This window comes from Macaca thibetana, chromosome 18 (assembly GCF_024542745.1).
Source record: "Macaca thibetana thibetana isolate TM-01 chromosome 18, ASM2454274v1, whole genome shotgun sequence".
Classification (NCBI taxonomy): Eukaryota; Metazoa; Chordata; class Mammalia; order Primates; family Cercopithecidae; genus Macaca; species Macaca thibetana.
In genome coordinates, this window is record NC_065595.1 from 20,501,865 (window position 1) to 20,520,636 (window position 18,772).

The 18,772-nt window shown below is 45.4% G+C and overlaps 1 protein-coding gene across 3 annotated transcripts in view; it reads left to right on the top strand.

Annotated features, from left to right (window-relative positions):
- Window positions 1-321: 321 nt before the first annotated feature.
- Window positions 322-18,772, top strand: part of CCBE1 (collagen and calcium binding EGF domains 1) — a 288,086-nt gene continuing 269,635 nt past the window's right edge. Inside the window, exons 1-3 of one of the 3 annotated variants that reach the window (XM_050767934.1) lie at window positions 322-651; window positions 747-1,001; window positions 1,505-1,585. In XM_050767934.1, the coding sequence (XP_050623891.1) occupies window positions 871-1,001; window positions 1,505-1,585 (212 nt within the window). In that variant the 5' untranslated portion in view covers window positions 322-651; window positions 747-870. Of the gene's footprint in view, window positions 1,002-1,504; window positions 1,586-18,772 lie in introns of all 3 variants that reach the window. The other 2 variants (XM_050767932.1, XM_050767935.1) reach the window with 2 other exon arrangements.

An 18,772-nucleotide genomic window follows, 5' to 3' on the forward strand; every position in this document is an offset into this window, starting at 1 on the left:
TTGATGGGGGAGGGAGCGTTTCCAGCTGTGATGTGCTCGGCATGGAAACAGTATTAACGCCGCTGAGGGGAAGATGTAAGGCTCCCAGAAAGACCTCCTTACTTGTTCCGAACTCGAGTTATGAAGAAGACAGAGCATAGTTTATTGACCAATGAAACAACCAGAGAAATTTCTTCTAAAGGTTTTAAGGAAGAGTGATTATACTATATAAATACCGCTATTTCAGGTTTGAACAATTTGAGAGGCCCGTTTGCCTTTCAACTCCCCCTTCCTCACATAATCTAAAAGAAAAGAAGACTAAGATAGTTGAAAAGCGCAGGGTAGGTCTTCAAGGAGGAAAGGTGAACACTGGCCTGACCCTGGGCTTTAGACACCCATGGACAACAGGAAGGAAGCTTATTAACCCCTCTCCTCCCCCTCCCTCTTCTCCTCAGTGGAGAATCAGCTCCTCCTCCTCCCGGTCGTTCGACCCTGGTGCAAAATGCAAACAACCGCCCGCTTTCCCCACCCTGCGCGGTTCTCCCAGAGGGGGGAGAGGGAAGAGTCGAGGACGCAGCCCCAAGCCGAGTCCGGCAAGTCTGTCAATCCGGCGTGAACGTCCCGACGAGACAACTTGGACCTCAGGGCCCTCGTGCCGGCCGGACACCGCAGGTACCCCCTTTACCTGCCTCTCTGCTGGCACCCCAACTCCTAGCCTTATTTTCTCCCCAGCCACATAATATTCCGGATCTCTGCTCCCCGTGCAGGTGGTGCAAACGCCCCTGCTCTCCGGCGCCCCCTGCCGGGAAGAGGGAAGGCGGCGGCCGCCGAGGAGCAGGACGCGGGGCCGGGACAGAGCTCGGCTCTGGGAAGAAGCCGGGAGCTTCCCTGATGGTGCCGCCGCCTCCGAGCCGGGGAGGAGCTGCCAGGGGCCAGCTGGGCAGGAGCCTGGGTCCGCTGCTGCTGCTCCTGGCGCTGGGACACACGTGGACCTACAGAGAGGAGCCGGAGGACGGCGACAGGTAAGCGCTGCAAGCCCCAGCGGAGGGCGAGCTCCTGCTGGATGCGCGTCCGGCTCGCCAGGGTGCCGGCGGTCCTCCTCGGCGCCCACTCCCGCAGCGATCCGCACGCCCTCACTCCTCTGGCCGTAAGGAGAGTGCTCAGCTGTCCTGGGCTACACTTCCCTTAGCTCCCGGGTATCAGCCTATGCGCCCTGCCATCCGTGGGTCGCGTCTGGGATACCTTCCGTCTAGCGTTCCTGCCTCCCCCGGGTACCACACCGGCGGGCACAGCTCGTGAACCCCGCTTCCTTTCTCCTGAAACTGGTTCGCTCCCTCGTGACCCTCGCCTGGCTCGTCCCTGTGCCCGGAGTCTGCTCCGCGTACGCGTTTGGGGACCAGCCGCTGCCCAGCGCGCCGGGACGCGGAGCCCGGCCATCCCCCACGCGCCAGGGACTCCCCAGCGCGCACTGCCCGCCTCCGCTCTCTCGCTGAGAATCAAACGTTTCCTCTGCACTTTTTCTTAGAGAAATCTGCTCAGAGAGTAAAATCGCGACGACTAAATACCCGTGTCTGAAGCCTACAGGCGAGCTCACCACATGCTACAGGTAAGCCTGGGGGCTCTGCGGACTGTTCGCCACTGCGCACCGGGGCTTACTGGGGAGGCGGCGCGGTAAAGGAGGGGTTTGGAGACGCGCTTGGGACCCGAGCAGCGTTTACACTGGAACGTGCTGGGTGCGTGCCGCGCGGTGCGAATCTTTGAGTGTTGGTTGGATAGGAGTCAGAGCAACACTGGGCAACTGAGTTTGCATCTAGGGTGTGTGCCCTGAGATCCTGAGGATGTTTGCCGCTCCCTGAAATACTTGCGTGGCGAAAGTTGGAGAAGAGGCGGCTACAAGTCTGTGAAGGAGATTGGATTGGATTTTGGGTGTAAACAGTGGGGCATAGCAAACACGGATGATGGCTTTTGTATTCGTGTTTTGTTTTGAAAACACAAAGTCAACAAGGCAATTCTTGGCACTTGGCTGTCTTCTGACCTTCTGTTGGGGCAGCGTGTGACTGTCACGGCCTCTGGACAAAAATGTAGGAGGAGGATTGTGAGTGGTTGTGTTGAGTGAAAACAAAAAGATTGTTGGGGCAGAGGAAAAAAGTATTTCTAAGAATGTGGGCCACAGATCCACCTGGGTATTTGTTAAATGAGTGACCTCGGGTGCTTGTTAAAACTAAGCGTGGATGGGGCTAGGGAATCGGTAGTTATAAAATGATCCCCAGGTGGTTCTTATCTCCCAAAGGAGAGAACCACTGTTCTGCTTGCAGCCTTTTGGAGATGAGGGTTGATTTTGGTTTTTCACCATTGAATTCTTGGCTTCTGTTCCAGTGCTCTCACTGGATAGAGGAGCATGCACCCATAAACGTTTATTGGATATCTGCTTTTTAGAGGCGCTGTGCAAGGTACTGTGATCATATGCCCACACCTGACTGTCTCTGAGACTCATATACTCTGTTCGGGTTGCCGGGATAAATACTGAGTAGTACACGGTAACACAGCAGTCCCTAGAAACGAACTTGAAAGAAAACAATGTTTTATTCCTCATAAGGTTGTTGCCTATGAATCAATCATAGCGTTTCCTGCAGCTGAGAGCATTTCCTATACCCAAAGGTTCAGACATAAGTGATTCCAGGGCTGTCAGTTTATGGGTGCAAAAGCACCATCAGTTACATCGCGTACTTCTGCTCTTAAATCTGTTGTTGGCAGTGGAGGGACAACAATTAGGCAAATCAACAGTCACTCCTTGCCCTCAGGAGTGACTCTTGGCATGTGCGGGGGGTGAACGCTGAACAAAAAGAGAGGTAGTAGAGGAGAAAGGAGTATGTTCAATTGGCAGGTTAAGTCTTCAAGAGGCTAACTGGGTGAGCAAGGTCACCGAGCTCCTGAAGTGACCTGGTGGTGCTGGCAGCAGGATTGCTTGCCTGGTTCCAGCCCTTTCTTTCATCCACACGACCACAGTGTTTCTTGGGACACATTGTTTTCCTATCAGCACGGTATAAAGCCTCGAATTTAACATGGGAAATGACAGTGAGATGGTTTGCTCATTCGTTTAGTCCCTGAAGGTCAGACTTCACATAAATCAGTGACAGTTACAGAATGCATGTTAGATTTTCAGAAACCATTTGGTGCCCGATTATTCTGTTTGTTAATGCCATGACTGTCATCTTTTCCAGACTTCTTAAAGCAGTGTGGTGTTTCTTTTATACTCTTTGAACAGGAGACACTAGCAGCACCTTGGCGTGTGTTTTCACTAACAGCTACTCAAACTGCTATGAGATCTAGCAAAAATGATGTTTTATATCAAGGAGAAGAAAGAACTTTGTTTAAAGGAATGGGAAAGGATGCTTTCAGCTTGAAAGTGGTGCTGATCCTTGTGTATATGAAAAGATCTTAGATTTTGTTTTTAGATCTATTTTCTCTATGGAAGTCAAGCGTTCTCTGTATTCCATTAGTCTTACCCTGTTTCTATAATCTCATCTTGAATCCCAAGAATAGAGGATACTGTTTTCCTTAGTTTGTGACTTGATTGTCCTAACCCTGTAGACCCTTGCTACGTCAAGTATCATCTGGAAACCAGCTGCACAGCATGATCTGGGAGCTTGTTAGAATCCCAGGCCTCTGCCCCCAGATCTCTTGAATCAGAATCTGTCTTAATGAGAGATGCATACAATCTTGAAGCACTGTTGTAAGAAACCAGTGTCCTCATCCCCAGGATACATGCAGACCCATTTAGACATCCTGAAAGGAGCATGGAGGCCTTTGCAGATGACCAGGTAGCTGTCCTACCTTGTTAAACTAAAGTGAGATAAAGAACCAGCCTTCCAGGAAGCCAGCCTTTAAAAGTTACTTTGAATTGAGCCGTAAGTAATGCAGCATTACTGATGGAATGTTCTTTGACTTTATAGCATTCTCTTTACCAGGTGGCTTTTGGTGAATGGTTTTCAGCACAAGTGAAGGAACTCTGGAAGCCAATTCTGAACTTGAAGTGTGTTTAAAAATGACTTTTAAAAAGTTACTAGGCCAGGTGCGGTGGCTCATGCCTGTAATCCCAGCACTTTGGGAGGCCGAGGCTGGTGGATCTCAAGGTCAAGAGATGGAGACCATCCTGGCCAACATGGTGAAACCCCATCACTACTAAAAATACAAAAATTAGCTGGGGGTGCTGGCGCACACCTGTAGTCCCAGCTGCTCGGGAGGCTGAAGCAGGAGAATCACTTGAACCCAGGAGGCAGAGGTTGCAGTGAGCTGAGATCACGCCACTGGACTCCAGCCTGGTGACAGAGCAAGATTCCTTAAAAAAAAAAAAAAAAAAAAAGTTACTAACGTGTCATGCCACTGCATTCTCACTCCAGCTTGTATAGCAGAGTGAGACTTTTTGAGATGAAGTCTCGCTCTTATTGCCCAGGCTGGAGTGTGATGGCATGTGATCTCGGTTCACTGCAACCTCTGCCTCCTGGGTTTGAGTGATTCTCCTGGCTTAGCCTCCCGAGTAGCTGAGATTATAGGCATCTGCCACCATGTCCGGCTAATTTTTGTATTTTTAGTAGTGATGAGGTTTTACCACATTTTGCCAGGCTGGTCTCAAACTCCTGACCCCAAGTGACCTGCCCGCCTTGGCCTCCCAAAATGCTGGGATTACAGGCATGAGTCACCACTCCCAGCCAAGACCTCATCTCTTAAATCATTGATATGAGAGATAGGTTTAATACTAAAATAAGTATGATAGAGTGAGTGATAAATCTGATCTGCCATTATACCCAAAAGTTATGGTAAACTAAATGATTTGGAGAAGAAAAAATGGACTCTGAATATCCTTTGTCCTGAAACTACCTCCTTACCCTACTTATGTTTTACATAGCTTCATGTAAGCAACACCTGTCCACTTCTAGCATTTTTTATTAGATATTAAATGGGAGTGACAACTTGAGGATTCAACAGTGTATTTCACTATTTTATGCACTTCACATACAGCCATCTCACGTACAGCCAACTTTGTAGCATTTGTATTATCTGAGCTTTACAAAAAAGTGAAGCAAACCTCAGAGGGATTAAATATTAATGATGTGCCCAAGGTCACAAAACTATATGTGAGAGCCAGGATTCAAACTCAGGGTTGTCTGACTTCAATGCATGAGCCCTTTCATCATCCCAGAGGTGCCTATGGGATGTTCCAGATTCTGGGATATAAGTAAGAAGACTATAAACCCAGATGGCTGTAAATTTCAAAGACAGTTTCATAGAAAACACTGGCATCCACCAGGATCACATCCAGGCTTTCTGAATTACCATTGCCCTTGCAGTCTGTCTTAGACAATTGAGCTTATATTATAGACAAAATTCGTGCATACATACATAACTCTTTCCTTGTAGGATTTTATCTTAGTCACAGGGTCACTGTCTCCATGGACTGTCTATCCTCATTGTGTATTGTGCTAAGTACCCAATGTTTATTAAGCACTTCTCAAATGAATGCCAGTGACAGCTTAGTGAGTTTATGTATTTGCTCAGCATTATAATGTGACACAGGGAATATTCTTACCCGTAGTTAAGATATCAGAGTTGGGTGATGTAGCTGAACTGAACTGATAGCCAAACTAAGCATATAAAGTTATTACAGCATTACCCGTCTTGTGGGTATCAAAGTTTTGCCCACAAGTTCTTTTCCCCCCTTTCCCAAACCATGTAGCTTGAACAAAAGATTTTACCTTTCCTTTATTGGGTGATATCAATAAAAAGTTCCTGTCTGGGTGCGGTGGCTCATGCCTGTAATCCCAGCACTTTGGGAGGCCAAGGCGGGTGGATCACGAGGTCAAGAGATTGAGACCATTCTGGCTAACATGATGAAACCCTGTCTCTACTAAAAATACAGAAATTAGCTGGGTGTGGTGGTGCGTGTCTGTAGTCCCAGCTACTTCGGAGGCTGAGGCAGGAGAATCGTTTGAATCCAGGAGGTGGAGGTTGCAGGGCACCGAGATCTCACCACTGCACTCCAGCCTGGTGACAGAGTGAGACTCTGTCTCAAAAAAAAAAAAAAAAAAAAAAAAAAAGAAAGCTTTCCTTAAACAAGAAATATGCGTGTGTGTAGGAAACACTAATGAAACCCAGTTTTCATTGAGGCTGTGGAATAAACATCCTAATCAACCCTTGACTTCTTAATTAATAATCTATCGTGCATTGATTTCAAGCTCAGAATAGTCCTAGGAAATGTTTGAATATAAAATGATAAAATACAATCTCTGGCCTCAGTTTGCAGACTTGATTTTATATCAAGGTCTTTGAAACTGTGACCAATAAGCAATGGTGTATGATTGAGTTCAAAGTCATGTAGTTCATATGCTGTACTAGTAATGGGGAAGAGAGACAAGCAGCTAGAAATGGCTTTTGGGCAAAAGAAGATTTAACCATGTTCTTCAAAATGGTTTCCCCCACCTTTTTAAAAGTGTATACTTTCATTCAAGTGGTCTCAAGTCAGTGTACAGTTAAGCCCTGGCTGCCTCCACCCACTCTCAGGGAGACCGAAAGCCTTCATACGTCTCAAGTTGGGGGACAAAAAAGGGGGGCCATGAAGGCTGGTCAAAATAAAATACTTTTAAGATGAAGATTTAAAAATTTTTGCATTACGTGATTTACATGAAAGCAATGCTATCACCTCCCCTGTGTGGACTCCGGAGAGGACTGAGCCCTTCTTCTTAGAAGTAGGGTGGCTTTTAGGAAGGCAAGGGACTTCGTGTAACAGTGCATCTCACGATATTTGGAACGGTTATTTAAAAAAAGAACAATGTGTCCTTGGCCACATTGTAGACCTTTGAGGGATGCTCACTCCAACAGACTGCCATCACCTTCACAGAAAACAATGGGTATGGCTTCGTGGGTGGGTGGGTGTGTGTGTGTGTGTGTGTGTGTGTGTGTGTGTGTGTTGGCTTGACGAAATGGTTCTTTAACTGTGTGTTAAATACTTTTTAAAAACTAGCTGTGATTTTTGACTTTGGGTTCATGGAGCTCCACGTGGAGGCTGAGTGGTATGGATGCCCCGGGTGCCCCTCTGCCCTGCTGGTATTCATCTGTCCAGCTAGTGCTGTCTCATTAGACGGTGTTCTTGCCTAATTTCCCATGTTCTCATGGGAAATAGTGACATGGGGGATGTAAAACGATGACCTTTCTTTGAGGTAATGCAACTATGTTGCCAAGTCTTGTGAGAATGTGAAAATTAATGTGATATTTCTGCAAATGTGTTTACTTGGAGTACTTTGAAGAGCAAGGTCCTTTTAATTAGAATAGTACTACCAGATTGATAGCATTGGGCTCTAGGTAAGGACACATTTGAGGAAAGAGTGTATAGTGCACTTCTCTGGCAAGTCACCAAGTTCCCATGGGGGGGGGGTTCGATAATGTCAAAACACATAAAATAATATAAACTCTTTGCTGCAGTTTGAATCCCAGCTCTACTACTTGGTGGTTTTGTGACCTTGAACAGTTTTAATCTCTGTGCTTTTAATTTTCTCCTCTGTAAAATGAACATCCAATTGGTACTTAAATTATAGGGCCGCTGTGAGGATTGTGCTTAATATATATAAAGTGCTTTGAAAAATTCAAGACACATAGGAAGTGCTATGTTAGTAATACCTCCCATCGTCATCACTACATCTTGCCAAGTCTGCATGTTGAATGTTTTAGATACTCAATGGATGTTTGTTGAATTTTGTGAGTCTTATGAACTTTATCTTTTTGAAAGAGCAATTTGAGACCACAGCCAGAAACTTCACTCGTTTCCAGATGCTATTTTGAAATGTAGGAGAGCCCAGAAACCTAGTGCCCTGGGAAAATTAGAGTATTGTTGTTTCCTGCTACCTCCCTGACTAGCCAAGCTACTCTACTCATGGCCATAAGAGCCAGTAGAAGGCACAGCCTGAACTAGAACTTGAAGTTACACCACTTTCATCCCTTGTCCAGGATTTTGAAGGGTCTTACTGGCAGAAAGAAGACTAGAAATCGGATCATCAGCCCCAGGCCCATTCTGATTTCTCTCTCCTCTGCTTGCTTCCCTGTCCTCTGGCTGGCATAGCTAAGGCCAGGTACTGAGGGCAGCTCTGTGAAGAGTTGGCTCATTCAGGGCATGTAGTTCAGGGAGGAAATGATAGGAAAATTGTGAAGAACTCTAGCCAGGCGCGGTGGCTCACGCCTGTAATCCCAGCACTTTGGGAGGCCAAGGCGGGCGGATCAGGAGGTCAGGAGTTTGAGACCAGCCTGACAACATGGTGAAACCCCGTCTCTACTAAAAATATAAAAATTAGCCGGGCATGGTGGCACGCGCCTGTAGTCTCAGCTACTCAGGAGGCTGAGGCAGGAGAATCACTTGAACCTGGGAAGCGGAGGTTGTGGTGAGCCAAGATCACGCCACTGCACTCCAGCCTGGGCAACAGAGCGAGACTCTGTCTCAAAACAAACAAACTTGTGAAGAAGAGAGCAGGGGCTAGGTGGTGGTGGTTTTGTGCAGAATGACCTGAATCACACACCTTGCATGCCGAAGGCGGCCTTCTCCTCTCCTGTGTTAGGCCATCTCTAGCATGGGCTGTCAACCCTCTGGGCCATCTGTTCTCATTCATGACTATATCCTCAGAGGATAGCTCTGTGTCTGGACAGAGAGGCTGTTCTATACATATTTGTTGAATGACAGAATGACTGTGTTAAAAGTAAACAATAAGATTGAACTGAAATCTGTTAGGCCTTCAAAAAACTTCTCTTCCTTTCCAAATGTGCTTTATTTAAAATCTGAGCTAGGAAGTCTGTTCTAAAAACCAGAGATTAACTGTACCTCTGAGATGCTGCCATTGTTTTCATTGGTTCCCAGTTAGACCTGCTTAACTTTAATTGCTAAATGTGTAGCAGGTGCTAGATTCTGGCAGCTATCGCTAACTCCTTGAACTTGCTATCTTAAATAACACCTGATGAGGACGTGTGGGTTCCTGCCCATGTGTTAATTGTGTCACAGACACTGGCTTTGGAGTAGAGGATCAAGGTTTTAAAGGGGGTCCCCCGCCTTCCCACAAGAACAGGTGTTAGAGGGAAGGAGGGAGGGAAGATTCTGTATCACTTCTTACTCACTCTCAGAGAAACAATGCAGAGTAATTGGAAACAATTTTAACTCAGTAACCACAAAAGGCTGCTCTTTCACTGATGTGTCCTTTGAGATCAGATCCAGTTGCGACTCTGGTTGCTGCCTGACTTCCTATGGTTAACTTCATCCTTTGTAAGTGAAGCTGGGGTGGGTGCACCCGGAAAAGCCAAACGCCTCCTTCTTGATTCTAGATATTCTGTCTTCTCAGGAGAAGGCTTGCATTTCACTCAGCAGCTTTCCAAACCCTGCTGTTCTCCTGCTCAGCAGGACCGGAGCTGCTTTTGTGAGCTTAGAGGGTCTGCTGGCATTTGGGGCATTGTTGAGTATCTAAAGAACAAAGATCACATTCTGTTTTAGATTATTGCTTTTATTTGCGGGATGAAAAAGTAAACAGCTATAACATCTGCAGTTCCTCTTCTGCCAAGTGAGGTCCTTTTTTTCTGCGAAGCTATTGACTAATTTTAATCTTACGAACAATCTTCATTTACTTAGTCAATGAATACTTGTTGGGTGCTTACAATCTGCCAGGCACCATTCTAGACACTTAGAGTATATCTTAAAATTGGACAAACCCACAACAACAGCAAAAATTCTCTGTCCTCATGGAATTTTAGTTCCCTTTATCTTTCAGTAAAGGAATTTTGACCCAAAGATTTCCTTTGGGACCTTTTTAAGATACTTGTTTTGGACATACATTTGATTAATGTCACACGTTGGGGGTTAAGATCTTAATTTCCGGTAGCCCAGCTGTGTCCTTTCAGCAACAGAAATCCCACAGCTTCAAGCAGAGTCAGGAAAACCCAGGGACGGTGGTAACAGAAGGTTTTCTGCAGAGGCGCTGGCAAGAACTTAACATGTACCACAAGTTTCTTCCAAGAATTATTGGAATGTGAAAGCATTACAAAGAGGAGGTGAGTTATTTTGTCATGTGACCTGTGATGTGGATGGCAGCATCAGAGTTGCCTCACTTAGGGACAAATACCCCAAGCCCAGCTGACCTAGGCCAGCCTCATGTTTTCCGACGGGGACTAAGCAGAATTTTAAAGAAGGCACGCCCTTCCAACATTGCTTGACTCTCCACATAATGCATTATAGATTTGTCATCATATAAGGATGTGACACTTCTTGAACAGTTAGTTTCCAGCTTGAAACACCTGTAGAGAATGGGGTGGTGGTGATGCCTCCACACTTAATCCTCATTAAGCAAAATGTCACATCTTTCTAGCTGTAAGGTATGATCCATGTGTGCTAAGAGCCGATGTGAAAGCTTGGATGAATATGTTGTCACCTTATTGGTTGTGATAGAACTAGATCATGTTACCATGCCCTTGAGGACTTCAGAAACTGGGACCACATCCATTCTCGAGCTTTCTTTCTTGGCCACTCCTGTGGGATATTCTGTTTGCCTCATCTGCACTGAAGCTTCTCATCCTTGGTCCTCTGGGAATGACAGGGGCAGATGTCAACTCCGTGGGTTGCCCCACAGGAGGCTGTGTAAACAGAACTGGTGGGAGATACAGGGGGGCTCTCAACAGGCAGGGTCTAACCCTGGGAGTTTGGTATAAAGCAGGGATTGGCAAACTAGGGCTCATGGCTTGTTCTTGTACTCTAATAGTTTGAGTCGTTTTTGGTTTTAAAGCATTGCAAAAGAACACACAGAATCCCAATTTGGCCCCCAAAGTCCCAGATGTTTACTGCCTAGCCCCTCACAGAAGAAAACTTGACTCCTGCAGATCCACTTTAATACAAACACCAGGAGTGGGACTTTCCATCCATAATACCTCATCCACATGTCTGAATTCTCAAGGTGACTTTGAGACAGTCACTCATCTTCATCTTTGGGTCACTTACCTGTGTATCACCTTATTTATATTACAGCATTTGGATTTCTTGGCCAAGCATCTTTAGTTGTCACTTGGTTTTCTGATCTCCAGAAATCACAGTTTTTGTTGAACTGGAACTTCTTTCAAGTCATCATTCCTAAGTGATACTCGAAATGAGCATAATCTGCCAGTTTCTAAGAAGCTGACTTTATTGCAAGGAGTTGATTGAGCACTCACTTCCTGCTGCCTTTCTACAGTTTTCCATGACAAGCCTTCCTGTGCCAGTAGAATAACCCTTGAGTGTTACCTTGGTTTGCTACCTTTCCTCATTTATTTGCATATCAATTATCACACACTTGGTAGGCTGAAAGTCACCTCTCCACACATTTCAACATGTTAGGGTTTGTTTTTTGTTTTTGTTTTTTGAGACGTGGTCTCACTCTGTTGCCCAGGCTGCAGTACAGTGGTGCGATCATATCTCACTGCAGCCTCAGTCTCCGAGGCTGAAGCTATCCTCCTGCTTCAGCCTCCTAAGTAGCTGGGACTACAGGAGCGCACCACCATGCCTGGCTAATTTAATTTTGTGTAGAGATGGATTCTTGCTACATTGTCCAGGCTGGTCTTGAACTCCTCAGCCTCCTAAAGTGTTGGGATTATAGGCATGAGCCACTGCACCCAGCTGAAGCGTTAGTTTTGAATTAGTATAGTAGAAAACTTTTTACATTCAAAGATCGAATGATAGCATATATTTGGAGGAATGTACATCTAGAAAAAAAGCCATTTTCACTGAAGGGTATTCTGAATCAGTTATAACTTTATATTTTTCCATGTATGGCTAAAAATGTATAATACCACTATACAGGTATACTATGCAGAATATATCAGTGATTAAACTTAATAATTTTTTTTTTTTGAAACAGTCTCTGTTGCCCAAGCTGGAGGGCAGTGGTGCAATCTCAGCTCACTGCAACCTCCACCTCCGGAGTTCAAGGGATTCTCCTGCCTCAGCCTGCCTAGTAGCTGGGACTAGAGGCTTGTGCCACCATGCCCGGGTAATTTTTTTGTACTTTTAGTAGAGACAGGGTTTCACCATGTTGGCCAGGCTGGTCTCAAATTCCTGACCTCAGGTAATCCACCCATCTCGACCTCCCAAAGTACTGGCATTACAGGCATGAGCCACCACGCCCAGCCTGAACTTATGAATTTTTGAACTTCCTTTTAACACCAGCTGTTTTGTTCCACAAAGCTCATGGAGACTCCTAAATAGTGATGGCTTTAACAATGACTGTGGAAAACAGTAGTGGAGGAGGAGAGAACAGTCTAAAAGAAATATTCTGAGGCAAGAGAGACAAAGTCTGATAATGGTATTTTGGCAAAGGAAGGGAAAAGTTAGGAAACTGGAATTCATCATTTGATGTGTTAGGAAGGTAGAGAAATGATGTGGTGTAAAGAAAAAAACACAGGCACAGATCTGTTCAGAAATAGGATCCTACGGAGATGAAGTTGTGAAAATTTTCTCATCTTTAACATACCCATTTTAACTTTGGTAGGCTTAAACTTAGAAAGGTTCATAGATAGACAAATGTAAGTTTTTTAACCCTCTGCCTTTGTCTAGCACTATTTCCTCGAAGATTGGGGGGCATCTGTAAGCCAGCACAGATCACGCTGTGGCTTTTTCTGTGACTATGGCCTATTTGCTTTCATTTGTTTGTTTTTTGTTTTTTTTTTTTTTTTGAGACGGAGTCTTGCTCTGTCACCCAGGCTGGAGTGCAGTGGCCGGATCTCAGCTCACTGCAAGCTCCGCCTCCCGGGTTCACGCCATTCTCCTGCCTCAGCCTCCCGAGTAGCTGGGACTACAGGCGCCCGCCACCACGCCCGGCTAGTTTTTTTGTATTTTTTAGTAGAGACGGGGTTTCACCGTGTTAGCCAGGATGGTCTCGATCTCCTGACCTCGTGATCCGCCCGTCTCGGCCTCCCAAAGTGCTGGGATTACAGGCTTGAGCCACCGCGCCCGGCCAACTATGGCCTATTTGCTTTCATTTGGATTGCTCTTGATAATGTGTCCTTGCTTCATTTTGGAATTTTCCCACAAATAAATGGCTCACTTTTTTTGTGGTGTGAAATTGCATGGTAGAGCGGAGGTTGCCTTCCTGGGAACCCACCTAGACCACAGACTTGTTGAACCAACTGCAGGTTGTATGAGAGCAGGCGATGATGCCCTTTAGAGGCAAGGTTGCCCCCAAACAAAAATGCACTGGAGTGTAGTTCTGGCCAAATCTGAATGATGAGAAAAACTTAGAATATAATATCAACAGGCTTTTATCTCTGAGAACATTTGAAGGGTTTTAAAAATTCTGTAAAATTGGTTTTGGTATTGTTGGTTTTCTGCAGATCACACTGGCCTGGTTGGGTGGACATAGGGAGAGAGAAACTGTATTGTAACCCCATACTTATGACTGGCAACAACTTCTATCTGGAACACAGCTGAAAAAGGAAGAAGGGGAGAAGGAAAGGGATGACAATACAAGGGAGCTTTGAATCCAAAATGGATATTATAAAGAAAACATCACAAGAAATAGATATTACAAAAGGCTTTGAGGAACCAAAGATGGATATAAAAAAGCATCAAATACTGTCTGATGAGTGCCTCAGTTTGCCCTGTGTGTGAGGACTCACTGTCAGAAGCTGTTCCAGCTTGTCTTTATACTGTGCAAGCTCTTGCATAGTGTCAAGGTCACATGCAGGTACATGGCAGGGCTGGGCTGGGCTTCGAAGCCAGGCAGTCTGACTCCGGAGCCTGTTTTCTTCTCAACTACTGGGCTCTTGAAGGCCTGACAATTGTGGTTACCTTGCTTTTCTGCCAACTGCAAATTTAAAAGAGGCACTTAGAGGAAGGGAGGACTGCTGGAAACAGTGACATTCATCCCACTAGTTAAAAACAAAAGTTGGACAAGTCGTCAAAAGTAGTCACAAAAATCATTCCCCCTGACTCCAAAAACCCAGCACACACTGATGTCATTTAATAAAGGGGGACACATTGTCATACATGCCTTGCTTTCGATGGATATCACTGTCCACGATGTCCTGAGTTTATTCAATGAAATTAAATTCTGTTCAACATCATTGAAGAATAACGGGGATTAAGCTTTATCTAAAATAACAGGGATTAAGCTTTACTATGCTTTCATTTCTGCAGAGCCTCTCTCCAGGATGGTGCCAAATTTGGGGAGATTAGAACCTATTCTGTTCACAGCAAGACATCACTGTTAAAAATGCAGGTGCCCAGGCCTCATCCCAGACCTACCCAATCACAATTTGCATTCTGACAAGGTCACTAGGTGCTTGCTATGCACATCAAATGTTGAGAAGCAGGGTCCTAATCGTCACTATATCACCATAACAACAGAATGTTCTGTTGTTTCCTTCCTGGCAAGGTGCTAGGCAGTGATTCTTAGCCTGGACTGCACATAGAAATCATCCGAGGAGCTTTTTAAAAATCCCAGCATTCAGGCTGCTCCACATACCTTGGCTTGCCACCTTTCACACCAAAGTCATGCCAGAAACTCTGGAGGTGGGTGCCAGGCACCAGGAATTTCTAAAGCTCCTCATGTGATTCCAGTAGGTTGAAAACTTCTGCCTTAAACTTGAGGAGGAAGCATTAGGTTGTGAGCAGCCTGGCTCTTTGTCAGAAGCTGGGTAAATGGTCTTTGTTTCTTCCATGGCCACTGAGCCGGGGTGTCTTGTGTCCTTTGCAATTGCTGCAGGTGCAGGTCCCTCAGTGGTCCCTCGGTGACTGTCACCATGCCTGTGTCTCCAATCCTTCATCTGTTAGACCCTCTCCATTCTGTGCAGGGTGGTTTGAGGGTGTCAGGGAAGTGATGGAGGGGATAACAGGAGAGTGGATCAAGGATAGGACGAGTTCTTGGTTTCTCAAGCTGAGCCATTCCAAATCTCAGGGTGCAAATGCCGTCACTCTTTATTTTGTATTGTAGGCTCTCAGCTTGGTGTCTGGAGCTACTCAGTGACCTTTGGTGCATTAAAAAAAATATTTTGCTTTGTTGCTGCACTGCATGAAACTTCTCCCAAGATATAAACATGGCTCAGCATATTATAAATGAAAGCTTTTCAGCGTCAAGCTGTGTTTTTCTTTCCTTGTGAGTATCAAACACATTTTTTTACATGGTATGATTGGACATCTACATGCTGTCGGAGATTCTCCCCTCACCCTATCTGTACGCTTTACTCTCCAGTCCTCCTGATAATTGGAAGAATTTCTCAACCCTTCACCCTCCACCCCAGAAAACACAAGGCTTTTTATGGGCTCGAGTTAACTGTATGCATCACAAAATAATGGTTTCTGTGGTTTGACCAGATAGTTATAATTCAAGCTCCGTATTTACCACATGGCCTTAAACCAGGCAGTCTCCAAATATGTCTGTCTATAATGCATAGTTTGTACATGTAATTGTCTTTTTGAGTGTTACAATAGCAATTATGCTGGCTAAATCATAGAAATGGAAATGATTATAAAGCAAGAAATAAAGGAAATGCAACAGCATTTTGTGTATAGAGTATAGAGGTACCCCTGAGGCTCTTAATGAAGAATCTCTGAATTTGAGGCTGGCAAGACACAAAGTGGTATATAAGTGACCTGAGTTTAATATATTTCAAAGCTTGCTAGTTTGAGTGTGGCAGCCTATTACTGAGGATATTATAGGAATGGAGATTTTGTTTTATTTTTGAGACAGAGTCTCACTCTGTCACCCAGGCTGGAGTGCCGTGGCACAATCTCAGCTCACTGCAACCTCCGCCTCCCAGGTTCAAACGTTTCTTGTGCCTCAGCCTTCTGAGTAACTGGCATTACAGGCACTCGCCACCATGCCAGGTTAATTTTTGTATTTTTAGTAGAGACAGGGTTTTGCCATGTTGGCCAGGCTGCTCTTGAACTCCTGGCCTCAGGTGATCTGCTTGCCTTGGCCTCCCAAAGTGTAGGAAAGGAGATTTAATGAGAAGGCATGAGAGGATCTGAGTGGACTCCTGACCATTACTCAGCATCTCCACCACCCCCACTGCTTTGCGAGTCCATTCCCAGAAACCCTCAGTGTTTCAGAAGTATAATTTGAGGCCGTAAAATATAGGTAAATTATAATCAGCAGAGACCACATTAAGGTCAATGAAAAAGGGTGCTCTAGGCTGGAGACAACTGGCCCTGGGAGTTCTGGTGGTCCAGCTGCTACCCTGCTGTCCTAGGGAAGGAGGTTTGAGGTCTTGGCACAGCCAAGGCCATGTCTTTGTGGTCACTGAAGTGGGGAGTGAGGTGGGAATTCATGTGTACTGACTGGGATGCTCCAGCGTGGACTACCCCAGCTTGCAGCCTTTGGCCATCTGGCTTTGTTTACTCAGGCTGCATCTCCAGGTCCTGCCTCTCCAGTGAATCCTTCCTTGACTTTCTTTCCTTTTTTTTTCCTTTCTTTCTTTCCTTTGTTTCTTTTTTTGAGTTGGAGTCTCACTCTGTCACCCAGGCTGGTGTACAGTGATGCAATCTTGGTTCACTGCAATCTCCGCCTCCTGGGTTCAAGTGATTCTCCTGCCTCAGCCTCCAGAGTAGCTGGGATTACACGTGTGCGCCACCACTGCTGGCTAATCTTTTTTGTATTTTTAGTGGAAATGGGGTTTCGCCACATTGGCCAGGCTGGTCTCAAACTCCTGACCTCAGGTGATCCACCTGCCTCAGCCTCCAAAAGTGCTGGGATTACAGGTGTGAGTCACCGTGCCTGGCCAACTTTCTGTTTAAAAAAGGAAAACTTCACACTGTTCAACCTTTAAAAATGCATGACTTGTGTGATCTTAGGAGTTGTGTTCATTTGCTAGCACAGATTGACCCACTATTGGATTTTCCTAACACGTTTGACACATGCTTCTGTGTGTGCGTTTGAGGTGATGTCTGCCTTTGTCTTGTGAAGCTCAGAGCACTAGGAGCATATCTAAATCCTTATGCCTTGAACAGGTGAGAGTTTCACTCACACTTTTTAGGGTTCTAAAATTCAGGGGTTTGAATCCCAAAAGAAACTGCCTTCATGATGAGGGGAAAGCACTTTTGTTCTTCTAGGAAAGTATATGAAAATATATATCACTTTTTCTACCATCACAGCTGACCTACCGAAGAGAATGGAGATTCTTAGGTTTGGAAAAAGGAAGACAGAAGGATTATTTGACAATTTTTTTACAAAGGAAAGCTCCACTCTGTAGTTCCTACAGGGAAGGGGGCACAAGAAGGAAGAACTCTGTTTTGGAAGTTTTCTTTTTAAGAGTTTATTTATCTTGTTTCTAGTCATGGCAATATTTACTCTGCATGTTTTACATCATGGCAATGTGCAAGTTAAAACTGAGGGTCGTCCAATTTCACCCCTTCAGGGTAAAGACGATCAAAGGGTTGGAGTTTATTTTTCCTAATCTTTCTATGCATATGCTAAGATATCCTTAGACTTACCACTTATAGAAATGGGTTTATTCTGCAATTTCTTTTTCCCAGTTAATAAAGAATACTTGCTCGTGGTTAAATAGGGTGCTAAGCCATTTCACAGCATGGTATTTAACAGCATGGCATTTAATTGTAGGGAGGCATCATAATTCATCTATTCATTGGAGAGTTCTCTAAGGAAATTAGCAGATGCTAAAGGGGGGAGTCTTTGTTTCAGTACATTCAGATTTTAAACTTGATATACTTGAAATTAGCATCTTAAGTTTTATCAGAATGAATCAGAAGATCTAATGTAAGCAGGTAGCACGTGGTTCTGGAACTTAGGAGACATGGTCTTTTTTTTTTAAGATGAAGTCTTGCTGTCTCCAGGCTGGAGTCCAGTGGCAAGATCTTGGCTCACTGCAACTCCTCCACCTCCCGGGTTCACGCCGTTCTCCTGCCTCAGCCTCCCGAGTAGCTGGGACTACAGGCACATGCCACCACTCTCAGCTAATTTTTATATTTTTAGTAGAGACAGGGTTTCACCATGTTGGCCAGGATGGTCTCGATTTCTTGACCTCATGATCTGCCCACCTTGGCCTCCCTAAGTGCTGGGATTACAGGCGTGAGCCACCGTGCCTGGTCTGGGAGACATGGTTTTTGATGACCTGCCCTCTCCCTTCCTTCCACTGCAGGGTCCTCCAGAAACCCTCTGGCTCTCTCCAAGCCTCAGAGGAGGGATGTGGCTTTGCCAGAGTTCCTTCCAGGTCTGACAGTCTGACAGGGACCACTCCCTCCCACCTTCACCGAGAGCAGAGCAAACAGAAGCAGGTTTAGTTTACAGCCCAGGGCATTTGTTTGACACAAGGGCGATCATCTGGACTGCGGGAGACTCTGCAGTACTTATCTCTAATCAGCCTAACAAACGTGATAGCCATCTTTGCACTGTGGATTTAATCTCTTGAATGGCTTTAATGGTTTCTTACCCCAATTATTAAAAAGGAAAAAGTCTTTTTACTCCCCAGGTCTGTGCTTTAAAGTGCACTGCTCTCTGCTGCAGGATCATGCTGGGTAAGTGCAGGAGCCCATCAAAGTGTTAAGGGCCCTGGTGGGCCACTGGCTGGCTGGCTTCTCACAGCTTACTTTGAAGATGGGCTGTGCCATAGGATAGCAGAACACAGGGTGAAGGATCAACTTCCTCACTTCATGGAGAGCTGTAGTCCCATGGCACCTGCTGTCTTCCTAAAAAGGAGAAATCAAGTTGCCTTTGGGCAGACTCCTGCTGATAAAGTGGGAAGAAAATGGGACATTGGATGAGCTTTCTCATAAAATTTCTTACACATCTTT